This window comes from Trichosurus vulpecula, chromosome 7, assembly GCF_011100635.1.
Source record: "Trichosurus vulpecula isolate mTriVul1 chromosome 7, mTriVul1.pri, whole genome shotgun sequence".
NCBI lineage: Eukaryota > Metazoa > Chordata > Mammalia > Diprotodontia > Phalangeridae > Trichosurus > Trichosurus vulpecula.
The window spans coordinates 271,534,491-271,561,609 of NC_050579.1; the positions used below are offsets into that span (position 1 = coordinate 271,534,491).

The window sequence follows — 27,119 nt, forward strand, 5'->3', positions numbered from 1 at the left end:
CTCTCGGAGGTGGTCTCTATTGTCCCACTGTGAGTGTCGGAGGGGGCTAAGACACCCGTCGGTCTCTTAATCCTATGAGTTCTGAGCTCAGATGGGGTTCCGTGAAACCTTTGGGTGATTAATCAGTGACTCAATCCTAAGTCGGGCAGCCAGGTGGCACGGTGCATGGAGCGCCAAGCCTGGGGTCAGGAGAACCCTAGTTCAAATCCGGCCTCGGACACTTCAGAGCTAAGTGACCCTGGGCGAACCACCTAACCCTGACTGCCTCAGTCTCCTCACCTGTAAAACGAGCTGGAGGAGGAAATGGCAAACTACCCCAGAATCTTTGCCAAGAAAACCCCAAAGTGGAGTCAGGAAGAGGTGGGCGCGACTGAAACGCCTCGACAACAGCTGAATCATAAGTCACGTTTCCTTCTGCTTTAATGGAGCCAAAGGGCTTCCCTCACAGCCTGGAGATCCTGCCGCCTAGCAAAGGAGGTCTTTGGTGCAAGATATTCCCCTCTTATAGATGAGCCAACCGAGACTCCAAGAGGTGAACAAACCTATCCACGGAGAGCTAACACATGTCAGCACCATGCTTCCTGACTCCGAGTCCCGTTCTCTTCCCGCTCCACCAGACTACACATTCCCCTATATCCTCCATCCCTCCCCATCAACTGCTCCTCCTTCTCCTCCACCTCCTCGATCCTCCCCCTCACCCCTCTCACGCAGCTTTTCCAACCCTCTCACTATAACGCCTGTTCTTCAGCTCCAGTTACAGCCCTTATTCCATACTGACGAGAGAGTGAATTATTAATGAAGCAGCCGGCGGCAGCGGCAGCATCACAGGTCTGAGGAAGGAGGAGGGAGGACGGAGGAGGGAGGAGGGAGGACGAAGGAGGGAGGAGGGAGGAGGGAGGAGGGAGGAGGGAGGAGGGAGGATGGAGGACGGAGGAGAGAGGAGGGAGGCCTTCTCTTCGCCAGCCTAGCTGGGTCATCGTGATATTTCCAGAATCCTTTACGGAGAGTGAGCGGCTTTCCTCACAGCAGCCTCGGTAAGGGGGTAGTGTAAATGACCATAGGATGGGAGCTGAGAAGGACCTCAGACGTCATTAGGTCCAACCACTTCATTTTATGGGAGCTGAGAAAGGTTAATGACTTACCTAGAGCCACACAGCAGGAGATGAATTCAGATCTTCCTGACTTTGAGTCCCATGCTGTATTCACTACCCCCAACAACGAAGGCTCAAAGACAGGTAAGGTCACTCAGCCAGAGCCACGAGACTCCCACCTGAGCCCAGGTCTTTGGTGCTCTTTCTACTACCCCCATGATACGAAGGGGCAGCTAGGCAGCACAGTGGGCAGAGTGCCAGACCCAGAGCCAGGAAGACCCGAGTTCAAATCCGGCCTCAGTCACTTACTGGCTATGTGACCCTGGGCAAGTCACTTCACCCTGTTTGCCTCAGTTTCCTCACCTATAAAATGAGCTGGAGAAGGAAACGGCAAACCCCTCCAGTGTCTTTACCAAGAAAACCCTAAATAGGGTCACGGAGAATGAGACATGACTGAAACAACCCAACAACAACACGATGCCAAGGCAAGGGTCCTGGGCATGGATCCCAAAGCCTTCCTTGTCAAAGCATCGCTAGCTGGCGATGAATCCAAAGCATCCCCTTGGTCCAGGAAGCGCGTCACCTTGACCTCCTGCCAGCCTCGGCTCTGACATGGGCTGGAGATTCTCGGGCGTCGGAGACCGATGCCACCTCGAGTTTGGCAGAGAAGCGGGTGACTGATAGGTGCAGAAAAAGCGTAGTCGAGTATAACCTCTGTTTGGTTCACTGTGCTTTGTTCGAAGAAAGAAGGGGCCGCAATTAAAAAGCGATGGCGATGTAAGAAGAAAATTGGAGCGCCGATAAAGTATTTTTAAAAGATTCTCCAGCTCTTGCTCGGCAGTCCCGGAGGGCTCGCTCCCTCCAAAAGCTACGTGGCAGTTACCGGGTGAAGGACATCTCAATGACAAAATTAACAAGCGCTAGACGACAGAGTCGAGATGTTCAAGGAGAGGATGATGGCTGGGCTCCCGGCAAGCAAATCCATGGAAATGTTTACGATAATAATGAAGAAGAAGAAGCATAGCTCGCATTTATATAGCACCCGGTGGTTACAAAGCACGAGACGCACATTGTCGCCTTTGACCATCGCATCAGCCCTGCGAGGAAGGCAGTGGAAGGACGATCTTACCCACTGAACCGTTGACGAAACAGAGGCTCGGCCAGTTGGCCCGTGAATCCAAACCTTCCAACCTCTAAGTTCAGGACCCTTTGTGAATCCTTCATTTTGAAAACTGTCGCCCCTGGAGGAGGTGAGAGTTCCTCGGAGGGGGTGTGAGTGAACCACGCTCTTCCTGTTCACATCTAGAACCTAGCTCTTACTACAAGGACCAGAGTCTGATCTCCCAACCACAACCCACCTCCGCCATCAAGCCCTGCCCTTCCAACTTTCCTGAATCTCCCCTTCCTGTGCCCTGCACTGCTACTCCTCTTACAAGCCAAGGAAACCAGAGTGATTGGTCTGGACTCCAACCTCCACCCTCCTCCCACCCACACACCTCAATGGAAGCCTCCAATGCATCTCACAGTCAGAGTCATTGTCACTGGATTGTCAAGGCTGACTCACTTGAGGCTTCAGGGTCCTGTGACCTCTGACTTCAAGGCTCCTGTGACTCCTGGCCCAAGAAAAGAGGCAAGGGCTCAGAAGGTATTGTGACATAAGGTCGTCACCACCCAGGCCTTGGTGCTCTCTTGTGGCCAAGAGCTTGGGAGGCTTGAACACGTGAGACTTTTCCCAAGGACACACACAACACTGGGGAACTCAAATACAGACGCACTAGAAAATCTGCCCAGGCAACCTGACTCCCTAGAGCCCTCTTACTCTATTAGAAAAATCTCCCTGTCTCCATGTCTCTGTCTCTCCCTCTCCCTCTCCCTCTCTCTCTGTCTCTCTCTCTCTCCCCTTCCCTCCTTCAAATACCAACAATTTTCAAACTGCAGTAAACTGGACCTGCCTACAAACACCAGCCCAGAGTTTCTGACCCACTCCTTAGTTTTAATTTTTGCTTATGGTCAGTCTCAGGGTGGGAGAGGGGCTGAGGCCTTTATTAGGACTATTAGCAGCAGCTGCTACCCTCCCACTGCCGAAGCCCAGCTGCCCTTGCCTTCCCTAATTGTGGCCACACAGGGGATGGGGACGCACACCTACAAGCTGGCCAACCCTAGAAGGAGCTGTCGGTGTCACCCCCACCCTGGCCTCCAAGTGGCCCCTTCTTCTGCCTGCTTCTTCACTCCTTTTCTACCAAATCTCCAACAAGAGTCTCTGCTGCCTGGATAGGACAGCTCTATTGCGGATTGATAGGCAGGGGATGGAAGAAGAATGGCAGAGGGAGGGAGCCAAGAGGAGGCTAATAAGGGGGCAGGTCCCACCCAGGCTGGAGGAGAAATCAATGCTTCAGGAGACAGCGAAAACACAAATCTCCCTCGGCTATTGGAAGAGATAAATCCGAGACACCCGGTGGTGGCGGGCAGCGGTGACAGCAACAACAGTGTGAAGATGTCCTAATTGTGTCCCGGGGCACAGTGAGGTATCCCGGCAGCCCCGATCTGCCCCGAATGACAGCCAGCCTGGGAACCAGCCAGCAAAGGATTTCTCCCATCAAAAACCCAGCAGCTGCGGTTACTACGGCGACTGCAGCCTTTGTCTGTGGGTTGTAAATTGAAATTGAAATGAGTTTTTCAAGGTTGAAATCATGAGGGTCTCTCCTCTCCTGCTCCCTCCTGGTTCCCCACACCTCACCCCTCCCGACCTCAGCCCTGCAAGGAGGGGTGTGTACACACCCAGAGGAGGTGCGTGGGATTCTGTGGTTACACACACACACACACAGTCACACAAACACACAGAGAGTCACACACACACACACACACACACACACACACACACATCCCCGTTACAACAAGAATAACAATGCCAAAAGCTGAACTTGCATTTCTAGAGTGTTTTGTGGTTTACAAAGGGCCTTCCTCTGCACAGTCCAGTGAGGCGGAAACACAGATGTTGCTATCCCCCCTTTACAGAGGAGGACACAGGTTCAGGAAGGTAAAGAAATTTGCCCACAGCCACACGACTGCTTGATAAAGTGCCCTTCTGAAGCACTTACTATGTGCCAGACAACGGGAATACAAACACGAAGCAAAAGGAAACGCTCCCTGTCCCTCCCACTGAAGGAAGATGACCCCTAAAAAGGGGCAGATACCAGAAGATACCTGGGTGGGGGCCGTGGCAGAGGAATAAATAATCCCAGTGCCTGGTTAAGAGCCAAGACTCAAGCCCCCACCCTGCTAGAGCTCCTTCTACTCCACTTCTGTAGTTTTCAAAGCGTTTTTCATGCATGTTACCCCCCATTAGACCCTCATACGACCCTGAGAGGCAGGACAGACAAAGATCATCTCCATTTTACAGATGAAAAACTGAGGCCCGAAGGGGTGCAAAGTCACACGACTGATTTTTTGCCTCCACCCTGGCTGACTGCTCACCCCGGAAGACCCCTGGGCCCCATGTCCCCCCTCGGCCCTCATGTCCTCCTCCAAATGGTGAGTTCCTCTCAGAACCTCCATTTTTAGGCAGTGCCCAGGCCAGCCACCCTTACTGCTTCTTGACTCTATTCCTGACTCTCTCCATTTCTCCATCAAGCCTCCACACAGATACCTTCTTCCTATCTCCTTTTCACCTCTCTTTTGCGGGTTGTCTCCCCCAGTGAGGCGCTACTTGGGTGCAGGGACTTCCATTTTGCTTGTATTTCTATTCCCAATGTCTGGCATACAGTAAGTGTTTAATAAATGCTTATTGACTTGACTTGACACAAGTAGTAAGTGGTACAACTAAAATTTGCACACACATGTATATATATATGTGTGTGTGTGTATACAAATATTTTGTGTTTGTTGTCGTTAAGTCATTTTTCAGTTGTGTCTGACTCTCTACGATCCCATTTGGGGTTTTCTCGGCAAAGATACTGGTGTGGTTTGCCATTTCTTTCTCCAGCTCGTCTGACAGATGAGGAAACTGAGGCAAACACAGAGACCTGCCCCAGGGTCACACAACTAGGAAGTGTCTGAGGCCAAATTCGAACTCAGGTCTTCCTGACTCCAGGCCAGCGCTCCATTTGCTGCACTACCTGGCCACCCCTATGTACATACCCACATATCCACATTCAGCCACAAGCAGTCACACGCGTATATGTATGTATGTGTATTTGTATATATTATGCCATACTTAGCACACACTGAGATGTACAGAGAAAACGATGAAAAACTACAGATAAAGCCAACGCTACCTTCATTCCCCGAACAGGAAGGCGTACCTCTCTCTGCTCCCCGCCATCCCCTGCCCTGGAAGAGTTTCCTCTCGCAAGCATCTTTTCCCTTTAGGAAGGGGAACTTGCACCATCTGGGAATCACGGCCTGCGACTCTCTCTTGGAAATGTCCGAGAGGATTCCCCAGCCCGCACCTGAACGTGGCCACGGGCTCTGCCCCTCCCCACCTCCAGGGGTGGAGTCACTTTAGACGCTCTCTAATTCATCTACACTTCTTGAGCTCAGCACAGACCGTTTACGAACTTCTCTTACTTTGATCTCTCTTCTTTTTCTTTCTTTCTTTCTCTCTCTCTTCCTCCTCCCTCCCTCTCTCTGTCTCCCTCCTCTCTTCCTCCTCCCTCTCTCTCTCCCTCTCTCTCTCCCTCTCTCTCTCTCTGTCTGTCTCTCTCTCTGTGTCTGTCTGTCTGTCTCTCTCTCTCTCTCTCTCTCTGTCTCCCTCCTCTTTTCCTCCTCCCTCCCTCTCTCCCTCTTTCTCTCTTCCATTTTGTTAAACCTCCCTCAGACCTGGGTTCAGGCCCTGTCTCTGACACAAACTGTCTGTGTGACTTCAGGTGACTTCACCTAACCTCTTGGTACTCCAGGTAATGTTCTAAGGCTGCATCTATGACTACAATTCCCCTAGAGAGGGGAAGTGGATTCTCAAAAGTGACACTAGTGGTAAGAAACAGAGGTGAGATTTGAACCCAGGACCTTTGAATCCTAAGCCAGGACTCTCTTCACTATAGCATGGCTTTTTTAAAGTTCCCTACTAAAGGCACCAATCTAAAGGCAGCTGGGTGGTCCAGTGGATAGAGCACCAGGCCTGCAGTCAGGAAGACCTGACTTTAAACCCAGGCTCAGATACTTACTAGCTGTGTGACCCTGGGTAAGTCACTTACTTTGCCTCAGTTCCCTCATGTATAAAATGAGCCAGAGAAGGAAATGGCAAACCGCTCCGACATCTTTGCAAAGAAAACCCCAGACGGGGTCGCAAAGAACAGGACACGACTGAAACAACTAGACAGAAACCAGTCTTGATTTTTTACCATCCCTGCCTCCCCAGACCAAGCCGGAGTCCGTATCAAGTAATAACCCTCTAATTCTGGTTAGGTTGTAAGCATCTGGCCTCGCTACCTGAACAACAGAAGGCCGAGAGCACGGGAGCAGACAAGCGTGCACCAACTCGAATCCAATACCCGGGAACAGCACACATGACGGTGATCGCGTCCGTGGCAATTAGCCACGAATGAGAAGCGGTTCTCACCCACGGCTGTAATCGGGATCCCTTTACATCTGTCAGCCAAGTTTGCGCTCTTCTTCTGTCCAGCATCTAAAAACATCGTCGGTGTTTTTGTCACAAAATCTTAGAGAAGGGACCGCAGAAACTGCCTAATCTAACGTGAACCAGAACCAGAAGGAATCCCTGCAAAAACTTACCAACAAACGGTCACCCAGCTCTTACCTGGAGAAGATCTCCAGGGAAAGGAACCACCTACACCGCCCGAGACAGCCTATCCCACTTCGGGATGGCTCTAATTAATCGTTAGGAAATTCTCTTTGCTTCAAGCTGAAACGTGCTTCTTTTCGGCTTTCATTCATTTCCCGGCCTCTTCCTCTGTAAAATAATGCTAGTCTGGGTCCCTGTGACTTTGTTAATGAAGCAGCCTAAGGTTGGATTCGCTTTCTTGGGCTCTGTATTAGATTCATCCAATATTTATTGATTCATGTTGAGCGTAAAGTTCCCTAACACCTCCAGATCTTTTTCAGAGAAGCTTAACTATAAAAAATAACTTTTCCTTCGTAGCATTTATAGGGTATAAATCGTATTACTCTATAGGGAAAGGATGATGATAACATCTATCTCTCAGGACTAGTGGGAGATCAGATGAGAGAATATTTATGAAGCATTTTAAAACCTTAAAGCCCTATATAAATGGAGGTGATGATGACAATGATGGTGATGAAAGGAAAGAAATGAGCATTTTTATATTGTACCTACTATGTGCCAGGTGCTGTATTAAGTGCTTTTAGAAATACGATCTCAAAACTAAAAATAAATTAATTAATAAAAAGAAAAAAAAGAAATACTATCTTATCTAATCTCCGCAACAACCCTGAGAGGTAGACAATATTACTATCCCTATTTTACAGTTAAGGAAACTGAGGCAGACAGAGTTTAAGTGACTTGTCCAGAGTCACGTATCTAGTAAATGTATGAGGCTGCATCTAAACTTGGGCCTCCCTGAATCCAGGCTCAGCGCTCCATCTGCTACACCCTCTGGCTGCTTTGCTGTTGCGGTGGTGTCCTTGTTGTGGCGACTGTTATCACTCTCTGGGACCAAGAGAAACAAGTCCGTTCCCTCTTCCCAATGACGCCCCTTCAAATATCTGACACCTATTCTGTCCCACCCAAGTGTTCTCTTCTCCAGGCTAAACATGTTTAACCGATCCACACATGGCATGGATTGGAGGCCTGTCACCACGCTGGCTGTCTTCCTCCAGACCTCCTCTAGTTATCAAAGTCCTTCCTCTGTAGCACTTCACCCAATCAGGAGTGATCCGACCTGGGCAGAGTCCGCTGATACCGTCCCCTCCACGGTTCCTGGCACTTTGAGCCCCTTAATGCAGGATCCTAACATTATATTCACTTTCTTGGCCGCCATTTTGGATTCATTTGCGACTATTCAATACTTACTGATTCATATTGAGCTTGAAGTTCACTAACACCCCCAGATATTTTTGGGAAAAAATAAATTTTCTCCTGATACCATTTATGGAATGAAATGATCCTCACCCCTCACACACATATATAATTCATTTTAAAAAAACAACCTTAAGCCTGGCTAACCGAAATCCAAAATTATTTGTGTGTTTTCCCCATCCTCCACTCCTGCCCCACTAATGAAAAAAGACAAACTTTGATATTCAAGGTCCTCCAGAAACTTACCTTCACTCAAACTTTCCAGCCTATTTTCATAGCAAGTCCTTTCCTGTAATTGATGCTCTAGTCAAGCTGGACCACTAGCCTTTTCCTTATGTTATGAGTTGTCCTCTCCCACCTCGGTGCCTTTGCTTATACACAAAGTCAAAATCTTGTTATGTCTCTGATCATACACCTTCAGGGGCTCCCTATTTTGCCACCAGAATAAAAATACAGACTCCTCAGCCTGACTTTTAAAGCCTTCCACAATCTGTCTCCTACATACCTCCTCAACTTTTTTCACCTTTTTCCTCTTCATGCACACTATGACCCATCTCCCACCTCTGAGCTTCCAAAGAAGCCACCCCCCTGTGCTCCCTCTTCAGCTTGTCCTCTCAGAATCCTTATCTTCCTTCAAGACTAGGTTAAAGTGCCACCTCCTTCATGGAGCCTTCCTCGATTCCCCCCATCTGAAATTTTACAAAGAGAAATAAAAGCAATGGTCCCTCAAGGGACTTCCAGTATCCTTAGACAACAACAATCACTTATTAAGTGACTGCTATGTGCCAGGCACTGTGCCAGGCACTAAGGATACAAAGAAAGGCAAAAAAAAGAGTCCCTTCCCTCAAGAAGCCTACATTCGAATAAGTGTCTTTAGGAAAGGCAAGCTTAATAGCATGTGAAAAGGGAAATATCACCTCATAAGAACTCAGAGAATCCTAAGAAGACTTACATCAACTGATGCAGAGAACAGAACCATAGAACAGTTTATACACCAGCAACAGTATCATGAGGACAAATAACTTTGAAAGACAGGAACTCTAATCCATACCATCAGTCCTTTCAGTTGTGAATGACCCCATTTGGGGTTTTCTCAGCAAAGATACTGGAGTGCTTTGCCATTCCTTTCTTCAGCTCATTTTACAGGGTTAAGTGACTTGCCCAGAGTCACACAGCTAGGAAGTGTCTGAGGCCAGATTTGAGCTCAGGAAGATGAGTCTACCTGACTCCAAGCCCAGCACTCTGCGCACCACCTAGCACCATAACCAACCAAAATGATTAACCACTTTTAAAGCAGCAGTGTCAAACTCAAATAGAAACTAGGTGCCACTTAACCATAAGAAAGATCCCTGCAGGGGCTACATGTTGACTTAGAAAACCACACTCTAACATTATGTTTTACTGTATTTTTATTTATTTTATCAAATGTTCTCCAAATACATTAATCTAGTTTCAGCTGTACTCAGGAATGTTATGGATCACAATGGGGCCACTGGGCCACATGTTTGATGCCTCTACAATCCAGGAAACTCACGACAAAACAGGCTCCCCGCCTCCTGAGCCAGGTGAAAGACACGCACCACAGAATGAGACTTTTTGGACACGGCTAGTGCAGGAATTTGTTTTGTTTGACTCTATAAATTTGTAACAGAGGATTTGTTTTTCTTGCCTTTTCAACAGGTAGAAGGAAGGTGGATCTTTGTGAAAACAAAATAAAATTTAATTTAAAAAAAAACAGAAATAAATCCCTAATGCATTAGTATCCTGTGAATATGTGAATAAGAGCTAAACTCTTCACATTAATACCTTGAGCCTTTCAGGGAAGTCAGCTTAACCTCTCCTATGCACTTAATCACGTTATGACTTATAATTATCTTTGTGTGCCTACAAATTTGTATACTCATTAAGGACAGGGCCTGTACCTTTCCCCCACCCCACTCCCACTTTCTCCACAGCACCTCATACGGTGCTTTCAACATTTGAGCTCTCTTTGAACTCCATGAGGATAGCGACCATGTCTTATCTAATGTTTAGATATCTTTCTTAGGTGCCTAGAACCGTGCTTTGCATGCTGTAGACAATCCATAAATGTTTTTTGAATGAATGAGTGAGTGAATGAATTAACAGATGAACAAATGAATCAGGATAGTGTGAACCCACCCTCTACTAAGGCAGGTGCCACTCTCTCCTCGATTAGGAGATGGACTTCAGGGGGTCACTCTTGTTAAAAAATATGACAACCTGGTAGCCAGCATTCTCCAACAGCCCCGGCTAAGCTGCCTGGCCTGGGCTCAGAATCAAAGCCTTCGCAGCTGGGCAGGCCTAGCCAGAGGTTGGGCTCTGCAGGCATAAGCACCCTGGAACCAAAGGTCACCTCTACACCACCATGGCGCACTAGGGTGTGACATCGGAGGACAACTTGTACACAGCAGGTGCTTAATAAATGTCTTTGGAAACTGATCTGTGATTCTGTGATAACCCAGGCAAGAGTGAACACTCATCCTCTCTGTCTCTCTCTGTGTCCGTATCTCTGTGTCCCTGTAGTAACGTACTTATATTTCTTGAATATGAGACAAGGACATCTAGGTGGTGCAGTGGATAGAGCACCAGGCCTGGAGCCGGAAGAATCTGAGTTCAAATCCAGCCTCAGACACTTCCTAGCTGTGTGACCCTGGGCAAGTCACTTAACCCTGTTGGCCTCTGTTTCCTCATCTGTGGAATGAGCTGGAGAAGGAAACGGCAAACCCCTCCGGAGTCTTTGCTAAGAGAACCCCAAACGGGGTCACGGCAAGAGAGACACAATTAAAACTATCCAACGACACCAACAACAAATGAGATTCCATGTCTCATCTCTGTGTCTTTGTACTGGCTATGTCTCTCTATGTCCCTATGTATCTCTCTCTCTCTGTTTGTCTCTGACTCTCTCTCTGTCTCTCTCCCTCTGTGCCTCTGTCTGTCTCTGTCTCTGTCTCTCTCTCTGTCTCTCTGTCTCTGTCTGTCTCTGTCTCTGTCTCGCTCTCTCTGTCTCTCTGTCTCTGTCTGTCTCTGTCTCTGTCTGTCTCTGTCTCTCTCTGTGTCTCTGTGTCTCTGTCTCTCTCCCTCTGTGCCTCTGTCTCTGTCTGTCTCTGTCTGTCCCTGTCTCTGTCTCGCTCTCTCTCTCTGTCTCTCTGTCTCTGTCTGTCTCTGTCTCTGTCTGTCTCTGTCTCTCTCTCTGTGTCTCTGTGTCTCTGTCTCTCTCCCTCTGTGCCTCTGTCTCTGTCTGTCTCTGTCTGTCTCTCTGTCTGTCTGTCTCTCTGTCTGTTTGTCTCTCTCTCTCTCTCTCTCTCTCTCTCTCTCTGTCTCTCTCTGCTCTGAAGTACCCTACTTTCTGACCTCACGGTCTCTCTCTGCCCCTGATGAGCTCCCAATGTGCCTTTCTCAGAACCTCCCCAGAACACGTCTCCTTCTCCTTCTCCTTCTCCTTCCAAGGCCCGCGGGCCCTCCTCTCTCCCATCTGTCTCCCGGCTGCTCCTCCTCCCCTTCTGCTCTCCAGCTTTTTTCTCCTGGCTTATTCCTTGTAGCCGCACGACCCTGATCGAATCATTTTGTTTGGTGTCATCCAAAGAACAATTATCTTGGAATCAGAACCCAGAGGAACAGGTTCGAGTCTTAATTTTAACACTGACTAGCTGTGCCACCCTGGGCTCTTCTGAGTTTGTTTTCTCCCCCGTAAACTAAGGACAGTAAGATCCCCATTAGCTGTCTCACAGGACCGGGGTGCGAGGAAAGCGCTCGATGACAGCATAGCAGATGCTGAAGAAACAGAAGAAAGCTTAGAGTCCAACCCTCCCATTTTACAGATGGGAAAATCAAGGCCTAGATCCTCACGACAGCCCCGTGAGGCAGTTGTCACCATCACCTCCATTTTCCGGATGAAGCCCAGAAAAGCTAAGTGAATTGTCCGACATCACACAGCCAGAAAGTGCCTGAGACAGGATTTGAACCCAGCTGTTCCTGACTCGAAGATAAATACCCTATCCACTATGGCACACTGCCTCTCAGTAGCACTCTAAAGCACTACATAAGCATGAGCAGTTATCTGTACACACACCCTGCTCTAGTTGCCTTCCTCCCTAATTTTCAAGTGTACGTCCCAGGCTTGTTTTCCCATTACATTAGTATTCTCGAACCCTCACCAACATTTACAAAGCCTCCTTGCCCTTGTCTTTGAGGAGATTGGTTCTCGGCACAGAAAGTGGGTCAGATATTATTATCCCTGGCTTTGCTGGGACAGCTTGAGGACCAGAGAAGTAAAATGACTTGTCTAAGAAAGACAGAGCTGGGGCTTCTCATCACTCAAGGGCCTATGCTTTTCTCACCATAGGAGATCCTAAATTCTAAGACCCCCACTCATGCCTGGACCCGGCCGCCTTGGACGAGGAAAGAATCAGGGGACTGGAAAATGCCACCAGGAGCTGCCTGGCCACTCCTGATTATCTGTCTGGGAGTCCTCTGTGTTGGGAATTCTTCATGACAAAAATTTCCTCCCTGGTGGGCTTTCTTTCCTCAGTCCCCTAAGCCGGCTTCAGTGCCCTCACTCCTTTCCTCATCCCTGCCATCAGTCAGGACTTGCTCGGTGAATGCAAACTCTCTGTGATATGAAGCTTCCTCCCGAGGAGGAATGGAAATGTGCCGAAGCACATCCTAAATGCATTTCCCAAGCCTCTAGTCCCAGGGATTTGGGGATCATCCATTGTGTCTGGATTAGCTGCATGGCTACACCCATCCGTCAGACTGGTACAAAGAATGGAGAGCGAGCTGGGTGACAGAGTGAGGGCACACACAGCGTTTGAAAGCGGAGCACAGCCGAGCTCCGAGAGAACATTTCTCCAAACCTCCCTTTACAGATGGAGAAACTGAGGCCAAGAGAGACAAAGTAACTTGTCCAAGGTAGGAACCTTCTAATGATTGTGCCTGGGATAAGAATCCAGGCCTCCCAGCTCCAAGAAGCATATGCTGTTCTTTCCCAGCTAGGCTTTCTTTCCTCTTGAGACTAGGTCCACACTATAAAATAAAAGCAAAACCACCAGTATCAGATTAAAATCCTAGTTCTCCCACTTACTCCCTGTATTCCTTCACAGAGTATCCTAACCTCTCTGGGCCTCTGGTCCATCTAGTCCCTGTTTGGACTGGACTAAATGATTTCTAGCAGTGTACAAGTCTGTGCATTTTGAGCCCCCAAGAAAAAAGTTTCAAAAAACCACCACCACCCCCCTCTCCTAAATAAACAGAACCCTGGTGGAGAGCAAATCCCTCCCCCACAATAATGCAGGGGCTGCAATTGAAGAACCCTACCCCAACTGTGGGGAACCAAGGATATCCCCCCATCCTGTTACCCTGCTCTCTGGATTGAAAATGACTCTGAAAAGCAGGAAGGAGGGAAATCTCGCTGTCCAGACTGTCCAAGCCTTACCCACAGTCTCACAGAATCAAAGATTTAGAGTTGGAAAATAAGACCCAGAGGGGAGAAGTGATTTGCTTAAGAGAGAAAGGCTACCAAGTATTCTCGAGGTTGAAAACTGAAGTCAAGTCTTCTGACTTCAGATCCAGTGTTCTGTCCCCAGAACCACAGTCGATCGATGAACTGTCTTAGAATAAAATCTGCTTTGTAACTTGTTGTGAGGATCAGCTCTCTGCAAACCTAAATGCTCTACTGGCTATCATCATTCTCATCGTCACCATAGCATATTGCTTGCTACAAAACTTAGCCTACTCGGCCTTACATCATGGTATTTTGTAGTCCTGACTTCCCTTCTTCAGACTGTAAGCTCCTTGAGGGCGAGGACCCCTTATAATTCTTCTTTGTCCCACTATGCCTAGCACAGTCTAGAACAGGGATGGGGAACCTGGGGCCTCGAGGCCACATGTGGCCTTAATAAAAGGATTTATTCTTGCGGAGCTTGGATTCAGTCAAAGGGCCAAACTTGAGGACCTAAAGGGCCTCCCCACCCCTGGTCTAGTAATACAGTAAGCACTCTATGAATGATTACTGAATTAACTCATTACTTAGTGATCTCACTGCTAGACAGGGGAGGCAGAGTCCCTAGGAGGGCTAAAGTCCTCACCCTGGGAAAGCCCAAGCTTGGGCTGCAGAAGTGTGGCTCAGGGGTTATACAACACTCCATAATGAGGCCCAAATCACATTAAAATGTAATTGGGAAATATTTAACAAGATAAATTAAAATACAATAAAACATAGAAGATGGTTTCTAAGTCAATGTGCTGTATGTAAAGGATCCTTACGTACAGTTTAGTGGCCCCATTTCCATTTGAGCTCGACACCCCTGGCCTAGAGTTTTTAGTTCCTAAGTATCACAGAACAGAAGAAGGTGGGATTTGACAAGCCAACCCCCAAAATATCAGTATGGCAACAAAGGGGACTCTGGTTTGGCATGTACATGGTTAACTGAGAAGGGAGCCCCCCTCCCCCCTGCCTGGGCATCTGTGTCCGCCCTCAGCCATTCAGAGCGCTGGGCACCGTCCCCAGTCCCCTAGGGAGCAGACAGGCAGTAAATCTCTCCTATCTCTCCGTAAACATGTCACCTCCTCAAGCCTCCAACCATCACCTCGCTGGCAGGGATGTCAAAAAGACAGATGCCCCTTTCCCCTTGTTTACTGCTCTCATCCGTGCACTCACTGGCTGACAGAGAGGTGGGAGGGAAGCAAGCCCGGGGCTGGAAACCAAGGGAGGAGAGATGTGGTTTCCTCTCTGCAGTGCCCAGCTACCCCTCAAACAGCCACAGCAAAAGCAGGAAGGTCGATGCGAGGCATTGCAACAAGTATTTATCAAGCAACTCTTGGGTACAAGGGACTAGGAAAGAAACCGGAGGAACAGAAAGAGGGAGAAGCTACAGGCTCTGATCTCACGGAGCAGGCCTACTTCCCTCAAATCCCCAACCTGGACACCTCATGGCTTTCCTTTATACCTAGCGAGTTTCCCAACTCATTCAGGGAGCCATCATTCCTTGGGTCTTTTATTGCATGGCCTGACCTGTGCTAGAAGCCATGAGAGATGAAAGAGAAGGAGACTGTATATAAGCCCTGCCCTTAGGGAGCTCCTGGTCGGGTGGGGATGGACAGCTCCTGCCCTCAGTCTGATGGGGGGACACACAGCCCATGTCTGTATCTGATCCCTCAGTCTAGACTATAAACTCCTTAAAGACAGGGACAGAGTCGTATTTATCTCTGTATCTTTCTCAGTGCCTGGCCCTGAGCCTCACATGCAAAAGGTGTTTAATATTTGTTGACTCGCAGAGACAGTATGATGTAGTGGAGAGAGTTCTGTACTTGGAGTCATGGGACCTGAGTGTAAATTCTGACTCTACTTGAAACCTTTGTGACCTTGGACACATCACTTAACCTCTGGGCCTCACTTTCCTCGTCTATAAAATGAAGGGGCTGGCCTCAAAGGCCTCTAAAGTCCCTTCCAACTCTAAATCATATGAAGTGAATTGAAATCAACTGAATTAAATTGAACTCCAATCTATAAGTGCTGACGCGGACCTGAGTGATCTGAGAAGTCAGTTGGGCAGGATTGATCCAGGGTGGCTTCCTGAAAGAGATGACTTGGAATCCCAGTTTCAAAGGAGAGACTGGACGGTGTAATACTGTCATGGACTGGGAATCAGGAGACCCCGATTCAAGCCCTGGCCCTGCCAGTCACCGGCTGCATGATCTTGGGCCAGAGCCTCAGTTTCCTTATCTGAAAGATGGCGGTAAGGACATCCCTACTACTTACTTTACTGAGTTGTTTTGAGGCTCACTTGAGAAAATGTATGCAAAGTACTTTATATGCCTTAAAGTGCTACATAAACGTCAGTTCTCATTATAAAAAAGAGAGATGGAACAGAGGAAAAGAGTGGAGGGAGCTGACAAAAGAAATAAAGATATGGATGAGTGAGAATGGGAATAAAAATAGGGCACCGACTCTCCAGGTCTGGCAGGGATCCCTGACGGTCCTAGCTTTGGGGTTATCAAATCAGGGTGGGACACCAGGGAAGGATTTCTGGGGTAGGAAAATACCAGAGCCTGTGGTTGACTCAGGTCACCACCAGACGCGGCAAATTCCGAGGACTCTCCCCTGGGGATTAGCTAGGTGAGACAACACCCCCTATCATTCCCCAAACAGGCTTACCCAGCAGGCTTATATTTCAGCCAAGCCTTTAGGGGTAGCCCCAGCCATTGGGTAAACTGGCTCAGCTGGAGGAGGGCAGGGGAGAGTGTCATGATCCAGCCCCCTTGAGAGGAAGCATGGTGTAGAAGGAGGTAGGTGGATAAAATGTCAGAACCCAGTAGCCCTGGGTTCAAATCCCCCTTGAGCACTTACTGATTATGTGACCCTAGACACGTAATTTAACTTCTCTCAGGCTGTTTCTTCATTCGTAAAAGGATAGGGTTGAACTCAATAACCTCTGTGGTCCCACAAAGCTGCTTTTCTCATCCACCCCTCCCAACCATCCAGTTGTAGTTTCTGGAGCACCCAGAAATCAATTAATTAAGAACCCACAGTGCGCAGAGCATTATTCTAAGCACAGAAGTTCTTGTTAAGTTGGTAAGACAACACTTGATCCTTGTCCAGGAGGATGGTTCTAATCTCTCCTCTCCAATTCTGGCCAATCACTTAAAGAGGGCTGTGTTAGAGTTGAAAAGAATATTAAAACCACCTAGTCCAACCTCCTCCTCTTACAAGGAAGAAAACTGAGGCCCAGAGAGAAAAAGCAATTTGTTCTTGGCCATCATCAGTGCCAGGATTGGTGAATGCTTTCCACCCCAAGTCTCCCAATTCCTAGGCTTGAGTGTTCTTTTTCTGCACCACCCACTGGTTCCGCCTTTGACCACCGCCCCAGGGGATGATCTCCCATTGACAGTGGCCCCGAGAGGCACCAAAAAGCCTGAGAAAGGCGAAAAAGAGTCCCTGCCCTCAAGAAGCTCCCAGTCTAATGGGGGAGATAGATATAAATAAACAGATATATAAGCATGCCTAGAGAGTGGATGGAAGGCAGCATCAGAGGGAAGGGACTAGCACCTGGGAGAACCAGGAAAGTCTTTCTGCAGAAGAAGCCAGGGATTTGTTGTTTAGTCATTTCAGTCACGTCCGACTCTTCGTGACCCCATTTGGGGTTTTCTTGGCAAAAATACTGGAGTGGTTTGCCATTTCCTTCTCCAGCTCATTTTACAGGTGAGGAAACTGAGACAAACAGAGTTAAATGACTCGCCCAGGTTCACACAGCTAGTAAGTGTCTGAGGCCAGATTTGAACTCAGGAAGATGAGTCTTCCTGACTTCAGGCCTGGTGCTCTGTGCACTATGGCACCACCTAGGTAAAGAGGAAGGGCATTCCAGGCACGGAGGACAGCCAGTCCAAAGAAATGCATGTGGAAGATTTACTGTCACATCTCGGAGTTGGGAGACCTTCGTTTGAATTGTGGCTCTGATAATTTATGAACATTGAGATGTGACTTAACCTCTGTAGAAACCAGTTTCCTTCATTGTCAGAGACCTGCTAGGGGCTCGGACCGGTCCAGACCAGGACTCAGGGGTCTGAGTGAGGACAAAAAGACCTTTGGGTTTCAGCACTTTACTGTGAGATTTGTCAAAAAAAACCTAGATTCAAGTCCTGCTCGGCTGCGTCCTGGCTTCATGTCTCTGGACAAGTCATTTAACCTCGAAGTGCCCCTCAGATAATTCTCGAAGATTCTCAGTTGCAGAGTTGCTTAAATGATCAGAAAAATGAAATAACATCACCTAACATGTCTACAGCACTTCAACGTTTGCTAGGCAATTTACAGGTACGGCCTCATTGATCTTCACAACAACCCTGAGAGGTAAGGGCTACGGTTATCCTCATGGTAGAGGTGAGGAAACAGTTGGAGAGAAAAGGGATTTGTCTAGGGTCAAGCAGCTATTAAGTGTCAGAGGCAGGATTTGAGCTCAGGTCTGTCTGACCCCAGAGCATTCTAGACACTGTGGCACAGTGGCCTTATAGGCATGGACCAAAAAATAAAATGACCTTAGCGCCAAACAGGAGGACCAGGTTTTTGTATGGTGCCCTGGCCACTAGAGGGTGGCATTGTCACACTGGGACCTTCTCATAGACATGACCAATGGGCTCCTGGGCTGCCTTGGCTGCCTGGGCTCTCCTTACCTTCCCCTCTCCTCTCTTCCCCCATCTCTTTTCCATCTCCTCTCCCATATCCCCCAAAGCAGGCAGCCAGAGTGGAGAACTCACTGGATTTGAATGAGCTTAATGGTATCTGTTCCATGAAGACCAATGATCTCAAGCTAGAAAGGAGCTTAGAGGTCAAGAAAGTCCAATCCCCTTGTGCAGAGGGAGAAACTGAGTCCCACAGAGGAGATGTGGCTTGAAGCACCAAGTGGCAGAACCAGGATTAGAATTTGTGTCCTCTGATCCAGATTTAGGGCTGCCTCCCAAAGCTGGGAGAGTACGGTGACGTTTCCAGAGCAGATAAATCTGTGTATCTCTGTTGTTTGATGCCCATATGCACTTTATAGGCTCCTATCCCTCAAAATACACACACACAGAGGAAATGGGTGGAAGTTGGAAATTTTGAGGTGTTGTAAAAGAGATATGAGAAAGAGAGAGAGAGAGAGAGAGAGAGAGGGAGGGAGGGAGGGAGGGAGGGAGGGAGAGAGAGAACTCATATACATAGAGTCCACAAGGTGGTTTCTGAGAAGCCCAGCAGCCTCTGAGTAAAGCACTGACCCCAACCCACCTCCCCACCCCCAAACACACAATCTCTCCCCGGAGACACTCAGTAGGAAGTCTGAAATCGCCTTAGATGGAGTCATGATACTTATGTGGTAGGATTTCATTGGTACCAACACTCCCCTACCTCAAATTATTCTTCCTCGCATCCAGGTACCAAAGTCAGAAATTCCACCATCAAATCATAGACTCTCTTAGTAAGAGAGGACCTCAGAGGCCAATCTGTGTACAACCAGGAATCGTCTCTACAGCAGAGCCGACAAGAAGTCCCAGGCTCCCCTGGAAGACCTCTAGTGATGGAGAGCTCATTACTTCACTATTCCATTTTTAAACAACTCTGATAGTTAGAAAGCATTTCCTTCTATTCAGCCTGACGAATCTCTCTTCCTCTTCCACTTACTGCTCCTGGTTCTTCCCTCTGGGACCAAGCAGAGTAAGTCTAACCCTTTTTCCATGTAATAGACCCTCAAATACTTTAAGATAGCTATCCTGTCCTCTTTATGTCTTTTTAAAAATTTATTGAAACTTCTGTTTCTATATCACCTTCAGTTCCAAATATATCCCTCCCTCTCCCACCCCCGGAGCCGCTTCTTATAACAAAGAATAAAGAGGAATGGAGTGGGGGCGGGGAGAGAAAACCCAGGACGCTTAACCATCACACGGAGCTGGTCTGATAGTACATACTGCGCTCCGCACTCACAATCCCCCGGCTCCACAGAGAGGAGAGCGGGGTTGTCATCTCTTCTTTGGGGCATCCTCCCTAACTGTACTTTTTTCCAAGCAAAATATCCCCATTTTCTTGAACTGACCTTTATATATCGTGACCTGAAGTGCTCCCCCACCACCGCCATCATTCCCGCTGCCCTCTGACAAGCTCCTATTCGTCAAGGTCCTTCCCAGAATGGAACCCCATATTCCTGACATTTTCTGGCTGCGGCAGGACTATCACTTCCATCACTCTGGATATCAGGCTTCTGTGAACACAGTTTAAACTCTCAGGAGCTTTCTCGGTTGTCCTATCATGCTGCTGACTCACATGAAGTTTGCTGCCATCCAGAAACCTCCGAGTTTAGGGTTTTTTCCCAGATAAACTGCTGTCTCATCCTGTCTTCCCCCTGTGCTATACTTGTACAGCTGTGCCAGACTTAACGTGTATCCTTATTAAGTTTCATTCAGCCCATCATTTCTAGTCTGTCAAGATCCTTGTGGATCCTGATTCTGCCCCCAGCACATTAGCGCTCTCTCTCTCTTCCTCTCTCCCTCTTTCCCTTTCTCTCTCTCTCTGTGCCTCTGTCTGTCTCTGTCTCTGTCTCTCTCTCTCTCTCTCTCTCCCCCTCCCTCTCTCCCTCTCTCCCTTTCTCTCTCTCTCCATCTCTCTCTCTCTCTCTCTCTCTCTCTCTCTCTCTCCTCTCTCTCTCTCCTCTCTCTCTCTCTGTTTTGTGTCTTCCAAAAATGTGATGGGCATGTCATTTTTGCCTTCACCCAAGTGATTGATAAAAATGTTGAACAGCCCAGAACTGTGGACAGATCCCTGAGGCACTCTGCTACAGACCTCCCTCCAGGATGACACTGATCCCATCAATTCCACTCTGGATAATACTATTCAACCAGTTATGAAATCATAGGATTCCAGCAACACCCTCCAGCCCCCCACCCCATACTCCATCCTTTACATATATCTTTGGTCCCTGCCCTGGAAGCCCTAGGACATTAGCCCCCAAAGCCTCATGCCACCATTGTCCCCTCTCCCAGTCTCACCCTGTCTTCTCACTGTCCTGACCCAATACCCTAAAGTGTCCCAGTGTCAATAAGACCCTGACCCAGAACTGACTAGGAGCTACAAATAAAAAGAACTTAATAAAGTTAGATGTGTTAGGGTTAGGGTTAGGCATCCTTCCTCTCCCATGCTTCCCTGAGCAGACCCCTCCATAGGGTAGCAGATCCAGAGAGCAGATCAAATAAATATAGAATTTCAGAATTTGGTGGGACCCCAGAGATTGTCTAACCCAATTCATACCTGAATAGGAAATCCCCTTGACAAAACCCCTGACAAGTCTAGCCTTTGTCCCTATCCTTCCAGGGAAAGGCAGCCTCCCTACCTCCCAAGGCAGCCCATTCTACCTTGAAACAACTCCAATTTTTAGAAAATATTTCCTTACATCAAACCTAAATCTGCTTTTCTGTAACTTCTATCCATTGCTCCTAGGTCCGTCCTCCAGGGCCAAGTGAGCAGATCTAAGCATCTCTCTTCCCCATGACAGCTTCCACGACACTTGAAGACAGCCATAGAACTCCCCTGCATCTCCTCTTTTCCAAGTCAGCCATTCCGAACTCCTTCAACTAAGCCTCATGTGGCATGGCTTCCAGTTCTCACGCCAACTCATCTGCCCATCATTGAAGAGGATAAATCTGCCCAGCTATCTACCACGCCATCACCCAGTGCATATCCCCTTCCTCCCTAGTCTCCCTGCCTCCCGCTGCTGCCATTGGGGTTTCATCTATTCAGTAAAGATTTCTTGAGTGCCCACTATAATCAAAGCACTGGGATGTTGAGACCTCCCTTCCTTCTTCCACCCCACCTCTGCCTGGTAGTACCCCATATCCAAGACCCCTTTCCCCTCTGTAATTTGTCACAGGCCCCTCTCAAAGTTCTCATATCCCCTTGCCTCCCAGCTTCCAGCTTTGCCACTTCTGCCTCTGCCTCCTGGTCCCCCATTAGTCCCCTCCCCCTCCCACCATCCCCCAACCCCAACCTGCAGCCTCCAGCCCCAGCCCAGCCCCAGCCCCCAGCTCTCACTAGTGCATTTTTTGACGTGACTGCCCTTCTTCAGGGCATGCCGGCTCAGTTTGCAGTGAAAGTTGTCCTCCCAGAACTCAGCAAACCAGATATTTCGCCGATTGTTGTCCAGGGTCCGGCTGGAGAAGTAACGGTCAAAACCTGATCCCCCCCATTGAGGGGCGTGGGAGAGAGAGAGAAGAGAGAGCAGTCAGAGTCTGAGCTTTCCCAGCGGTCTTTTCTTTCCTCCCCCACCTCACAGCAGCTACACTGGTAGGGAAGGGACCATGGCTTAGTGGAAGGAGTAAGGGACTCCAAGACTGGAGACCTGAGTTCAGATTCAGACCCTGCTCCTCACCGTATGACCTTAGGTAAGTTCACTATATTTTTGTAAAGTAAAAAAGTCTAGAAAGCAAGCAGTGTGAAATAGAGACTCGCAGCTTTATATAGAGCCCTCTTTCTGTATTCTGATGTGCACGAACTGCTTTTTTGTGTATCTAAGTTCAAAGGAATAATTGAATGGTTTTATGTGGCCCGTTTCCACACTAGCCTGTCCCAAACCCTGGCCACCCCCATCTCCCAGCTTCTTCTCACCTTTCCCCAATCCCTCGCCATATGCTCAATGTATCATGTAAACAGCGGTCACACCGACCCTGGGGGAGGGCCAGACAGAATTCTAGAACAATCGCAGGTGACCCAAACAGAGGAGGCCTTACAGATCATCCAGGCCTGTCCCTCATTTTAAGGTGAGTGTCTAAAAGGGGGAGGTGGTTCACTCCAGATCATACATGGACTAATACAATCACAGAACATCAGGAGTGGAAGGTCCTCTAGTCCAGTGATTCCCCCCTCCAACAACAACGAAACAACATATTATAAACCCCCCGGGGAATTTAATATACTCCTCATAACAGTCTTTACAATTATTTAATTAAACAGTAAATAATTGTCATTAAAGGTGCCATGAAAAGAATTTTCAGGGCAAATTCCTTGGACTATCATTGCAAGCCCCCACCCCCACCCCCACCCCCACTGAGCTTCATGAACCACTAAAGGGGAACCAACCCCCACTGTAGCATTCCTGGATGGTAGTCATCTATCATCTGTATGAGCACTTCTAGTGAAAGGGAGCTCACTGCTTCCCTAGGTGGCTTAGTTCATCTTTGGCCAGCTCTAATTCTGAGGTTGTTAGGTTGGCTCGATGGATGAAGCACTGGGCGTAGAGTCAGGAAGACCCATGTTCAAGCCTCAGCTTCAAACACTTACCAGCTGGGTGACCCTGGGCAAGTCACTTAACTTCTTTCTGCCTCAATTTTCTCAATTGTGAAATTAGAATAATCATAACATCTACCTTCCAGGGTTGTTGTAAAGATCAGATGAGATCATATTTGTAAAGTGTTTCCGTAACACAGTGCCCGGCACAGAGCAAGTGTTCAACAAGTGATTGTTTCCTCCCTTCCTTCCTTCTGTCATTCCTGCCCTCCTCCCTTCCCTTCTCCCTTTCTCCTTCCATCCATTCCTTCCTTCTCTCCTTCCTCCCCTCTTTCCTTCTCTTCTCCTTTCCTCCTTCCCTTTATTCCTTCCTTCTTTCCCTCCTTCCTTCGTTTTTACCTTCCTCCCTCCCTCCATTCCTTTCTTTCTTCCTTCCCCCCTTCCTTCCCTTCTCCTTTCCTCCCTCCCTCCATTCCTTCCTTCCTTCCTCCCTCCTTTCCTTCCTTTCTTCTTTCCTCCCTTCCTTCCCTTCTCCCTCCCTCCCTCCCTTCATTCCTTCCTTTTCCTTTCCTTCTTTCCTTTCTTCTTTCCCTCTCTCCCTCCCTCCCTTCCTTCCTTCCTCTAACTGTGAAAAACACAATTGCTTCTCCTGCCTCCCAGTCTATGGATCCTGCCAGAGCATCAGGCTGCCTCTCTCCTTAGGGTTCTCAGCAGAACCCACTGTCTCTGTTCTAGGGACAAAGAAGGGTGCCTAATAAAAGGACTGGGGTTGCGACTAAGCATCTCTCTCCCCAGTTAGATGGGTGACCTTGAATAAATCACTTCCCTTTTTGGGGTCTCCACTGCCCTATCTGGCAAGGTGCCTTCTCGCTCTAACTCAATGACATCATCTATGATCCCAAGGGTGCTGTAATTTTGTCCCTTTTTGCCACAAATAGTCATTTTATGATTTTGGTTGTTGTTTCTGTTGCCTGGAAATGTGATTTATTTCAATGACATAAGGAACTCCCAGATCAACAATTGTTCTACCACTTCTAGTCCACCCAGGGGGACTGGGGGGTTTGAGTGACTTGCCCAGGGTAACAGAGTCCATAGGCAGGACTTGAACCCAGGGCTTTCTGACTCTATGGCCAGACTTAAGAGCGGGAAGAAACGTTAAAAGCCATCAAATCCAACCCTCTCCAGATGAGGGTCAGAAAAGTGACAAAGTCACCCAGTTAATGAGTGTGAGAGCTAAGATTCAACCCCGGGTTCTCTGACTCCAAATCTAGTGCCTTGCTCCTCCCCTTTCACTGCTCTGCTTCCCCTACCCACTAGGCTAACCTGCCTCTCATCTTACAGATGTCCTATATAAAGGCAGGTATTTAGAAATGTTTCCTAGTGGAAACAGAGGTTCTTAGTGGAACAGAACAATGAGGACAACCGGTAGGAGGAAGCTCCCCATCACTGGAAGTATACAAACAGAAGCAAGATGCCCACCTGCCAAAGATGTTGTAAAGGGAATTGCTCTCCATGGAGTGGGAGATTGGCTGACCTCAAAGGACCCTTCCAACTCTGACTGGAGCTAGTGTCGGAGAATCTGGGTTCAAATCTTGACTCTGCCTCTTACATGATCTTGAGTCACTTCACCTCCAGGACCCTCAGGTCTCTCATCCACAAAATGTAACATAAGGGGGTCAGATTCAAGGGCCTCTCGATTCCCTCCTTGCTCTATATCTGCGATCACATGATTGCCAGTCTGTACTCTACTGCTCTCTACACTCGGGTGAAATGGCATTGTACCCTGAATGGATGGCTCGACATGCCATCATCTGGGTGACTGGGTACAGATCCCTGAGACACAGCCCAGCGTGGCAGAAAGAGCTCGAGGCTGGGAGCGAGGAGAGAGGTTTTCCTCTCTTTTCTCCACTAACCCAGCTCCTGACGGGGTCACATCTCCCCTCCGGCCCTGAGCTCCCTAACCTGTGAAATGGAGAAGAGATTGAAATCGGTGACCCTGACGGTCCCCTTCAGCTCTGAAATTCAGCAAATCCAAGACTAAATGAGATAAAGGGGACTGAGGCATTGGGAAAAGTGGAAGGTGCTGCAGGAGTGAGAGGGAGTCCCGTTATTACCACTAGAGCAAGGTCAGAGAAATATTGGAGCCTGGGGAGATGGGTAGAAGGTGTGGGAGGCATCGAGCGAGGTGGAGGTTGGGAGGGTTGGTGAGGAGGTGGGAGGAGGGGGTAGACACAGGAGGAGCAAGAAGTACCTGCCCTCCCCCTGTGAGCGTAGCGTGCTGCCCAATTAAGGCCATTACCAGTTCCACCAGATCGATTTGTTCCGCCCTAGGGTGGCTCTCACGGACCCATCGCCTCTCATTTGGGAGGCAGGGATGCCAAGAGCTCATGACCTCCTCTTCCCCTCTCCTCAGGCCACAGAAGAGAATCTAGCCTCACCAAAGAGCCTCCAAGGGCGCTGGGGTCGAGGCGGCAGGGGAGATGGGTAGGGACTGCCTCCCCCGACACAATGGAGGATTTTATCGGCCTTTATTTTGTATGTGTTTTCTACTTCTTTTTCAATGTTTTCCACGGTCTTACACGTGTATGTCTTATCTTCTCTGGGAGAATGTAAGTGCCCCAAAGTCATTTTTATCTTTGAATCCCCAGAATCCACACAGTTCCTGGCACATTATTGGTTGATCCTAGAACTCAAAGCGACCTCAGAGATCATCTGTCACTTATTTACAGAGATGGAAACTGAGGCCTAGAGTGACTTATCCAAGGTGACGCAATGAGAAAGGGACTACAGCTGAGCCACATTTAGAGCGCAGGTCTCCTGGTTCCTGTTCTTTTCAGGAAGGTCCATACAAAGGCCCACGCCTCCCTGCCCAAAGGGATTCCATGGGCACGGGGTGGGGGCGGGAGGGTGTAAGCAACACTACCACAGAATACCCCAGGGCCCAGGGGGATGGGGAGGGAGAAGAAGACCCCCGGTACCCTGCCCACCTCTCACAGACATTCTCTTGGGGAGGATGGTGACGGCGCCTTCGGCCACCTCTTCCAGGTGGAGCACCGGTGAGATCTTGGAGCCCCAGCTGTCTGAGCCCATCCAGATGAAGTGGCCTGTCTGATTGGCCTTCCTGGCTGCCTCCAACACTCGCCTGTGGAGGACAGATAACAAACGGACACCCCGGCTCCATGCTATGTCTACCTCTCTGGCCCCCACCACCAGGCCCACATGCAGGCATGCTGCCCCACAGCTAAGTCTCCTATTGCCAGACATCTATTCTCACTCCCACCGCTCAGCCCTCAGCACCAACCAGTCCCTACACCTGCAGTTCCCTCTCCCATATCTGCCACATCTTCCAATTTCACGTCTAACTCCCTTCCCCCTCCCCCAAAGCTCTAGGCCCAAGTCCACATCTGTAGGTCCCTGACTCACAGCCACATCTCCCGGGCACAGATCTATCCCCCCATCCACCCACATACCCAGTCTCTAGCACCAGGCCCACACCTACGGAAGGCAATCAATGTATGGGCCCCAGTGGTACATCTACCTCCCCGGTCCTCGGCACCAGCCCTGCATCTTCGGGTCCCAGTCTCAGATCTGTCCCATATTCCCCAAATCTCCAGTATATCTACAGCCCCCCACACTACCTCAGTGCCCATTTTGATCATGCATCCACAATCTCTAATTCTGCACCTGTATGTCCTCATACCACACTACGTTCACACCTGCTCACTCAGTACGGTCTCTGCCTAGCACCTCTTGGAAGGACTGAGATGAGAGCCCCATTTGAAGAAGCAACTTCCCCCACCCTAACCCCAAAGCATGTGTTCCTTGTCCTGGAGCCCCTGCTCAATGTCCTTCTCTGTGCTCGAACGCCCTCCTCAGCCCTCACCCCCCATCCTCTCTGAAGCCTTCCCTGACTTCCCATGGGGATTTCCCCTCTTCAGAGCCCCAGGACCCCCGACTGTCTGTCATGCTCACTGCAGATGCTGCCTTTGTGCTGGGAGCCTTTCCATGGGAACAAGTCTCATCCTTATTAATTTTTTTGTTTTGTTTTGTTTTGAATTAAATTAAACTAGGTCGCTTAATAAGCTAGCATTAGCCTACCACTGGAACAAGCTCTGGACTTTGAGTCAAGAGATACACTGGTTCAAATCCTGGCTCTGTCAGGTACCAGCTGCATGACCTTGGGCTGCAATCACTTCACCATTCTGGGTCTCAGTTTCCTAAACTGTAAAGTGGCATCATAATACCTGTAGGACCTACCTCAAAGGCTGCAGGGAGAACCAAA

At 48.8% G+C, this 27,119-nt stretch overlaps 1 protein-coding gene across 1 annotated transcript in view; it reads right to left on the bottom strand.

Moving 5' to 3' along the window:
• GRM4 (glutamate metabotropic receptor 4) overlaps positions 1–25,942 on the bottom strand; it is an 87,888-nt gene extending 61,946 nt beyond the window's left edge. The window contains exons 1-2 of the mRNA XM_036767858.1: positions 25,825–25,942; positions 21,647–21,787 (exon numbers count right to left, since the gene is read on the bottom strand). Coding sequence (XP_036623753.1) covers positions 21,647–21,787; positions 25,825–25,927 — 244 coding nt within the window. The 5' untranslated portion in view covers positions 25,928–25,942. The remainder of the gene's footprint in view (positions 1–21,646; positions 21,788–25,824) is intronic.
• Between the last annotated feature and the right edge of the window lie 1,177 nt (positions 25,943–27,119).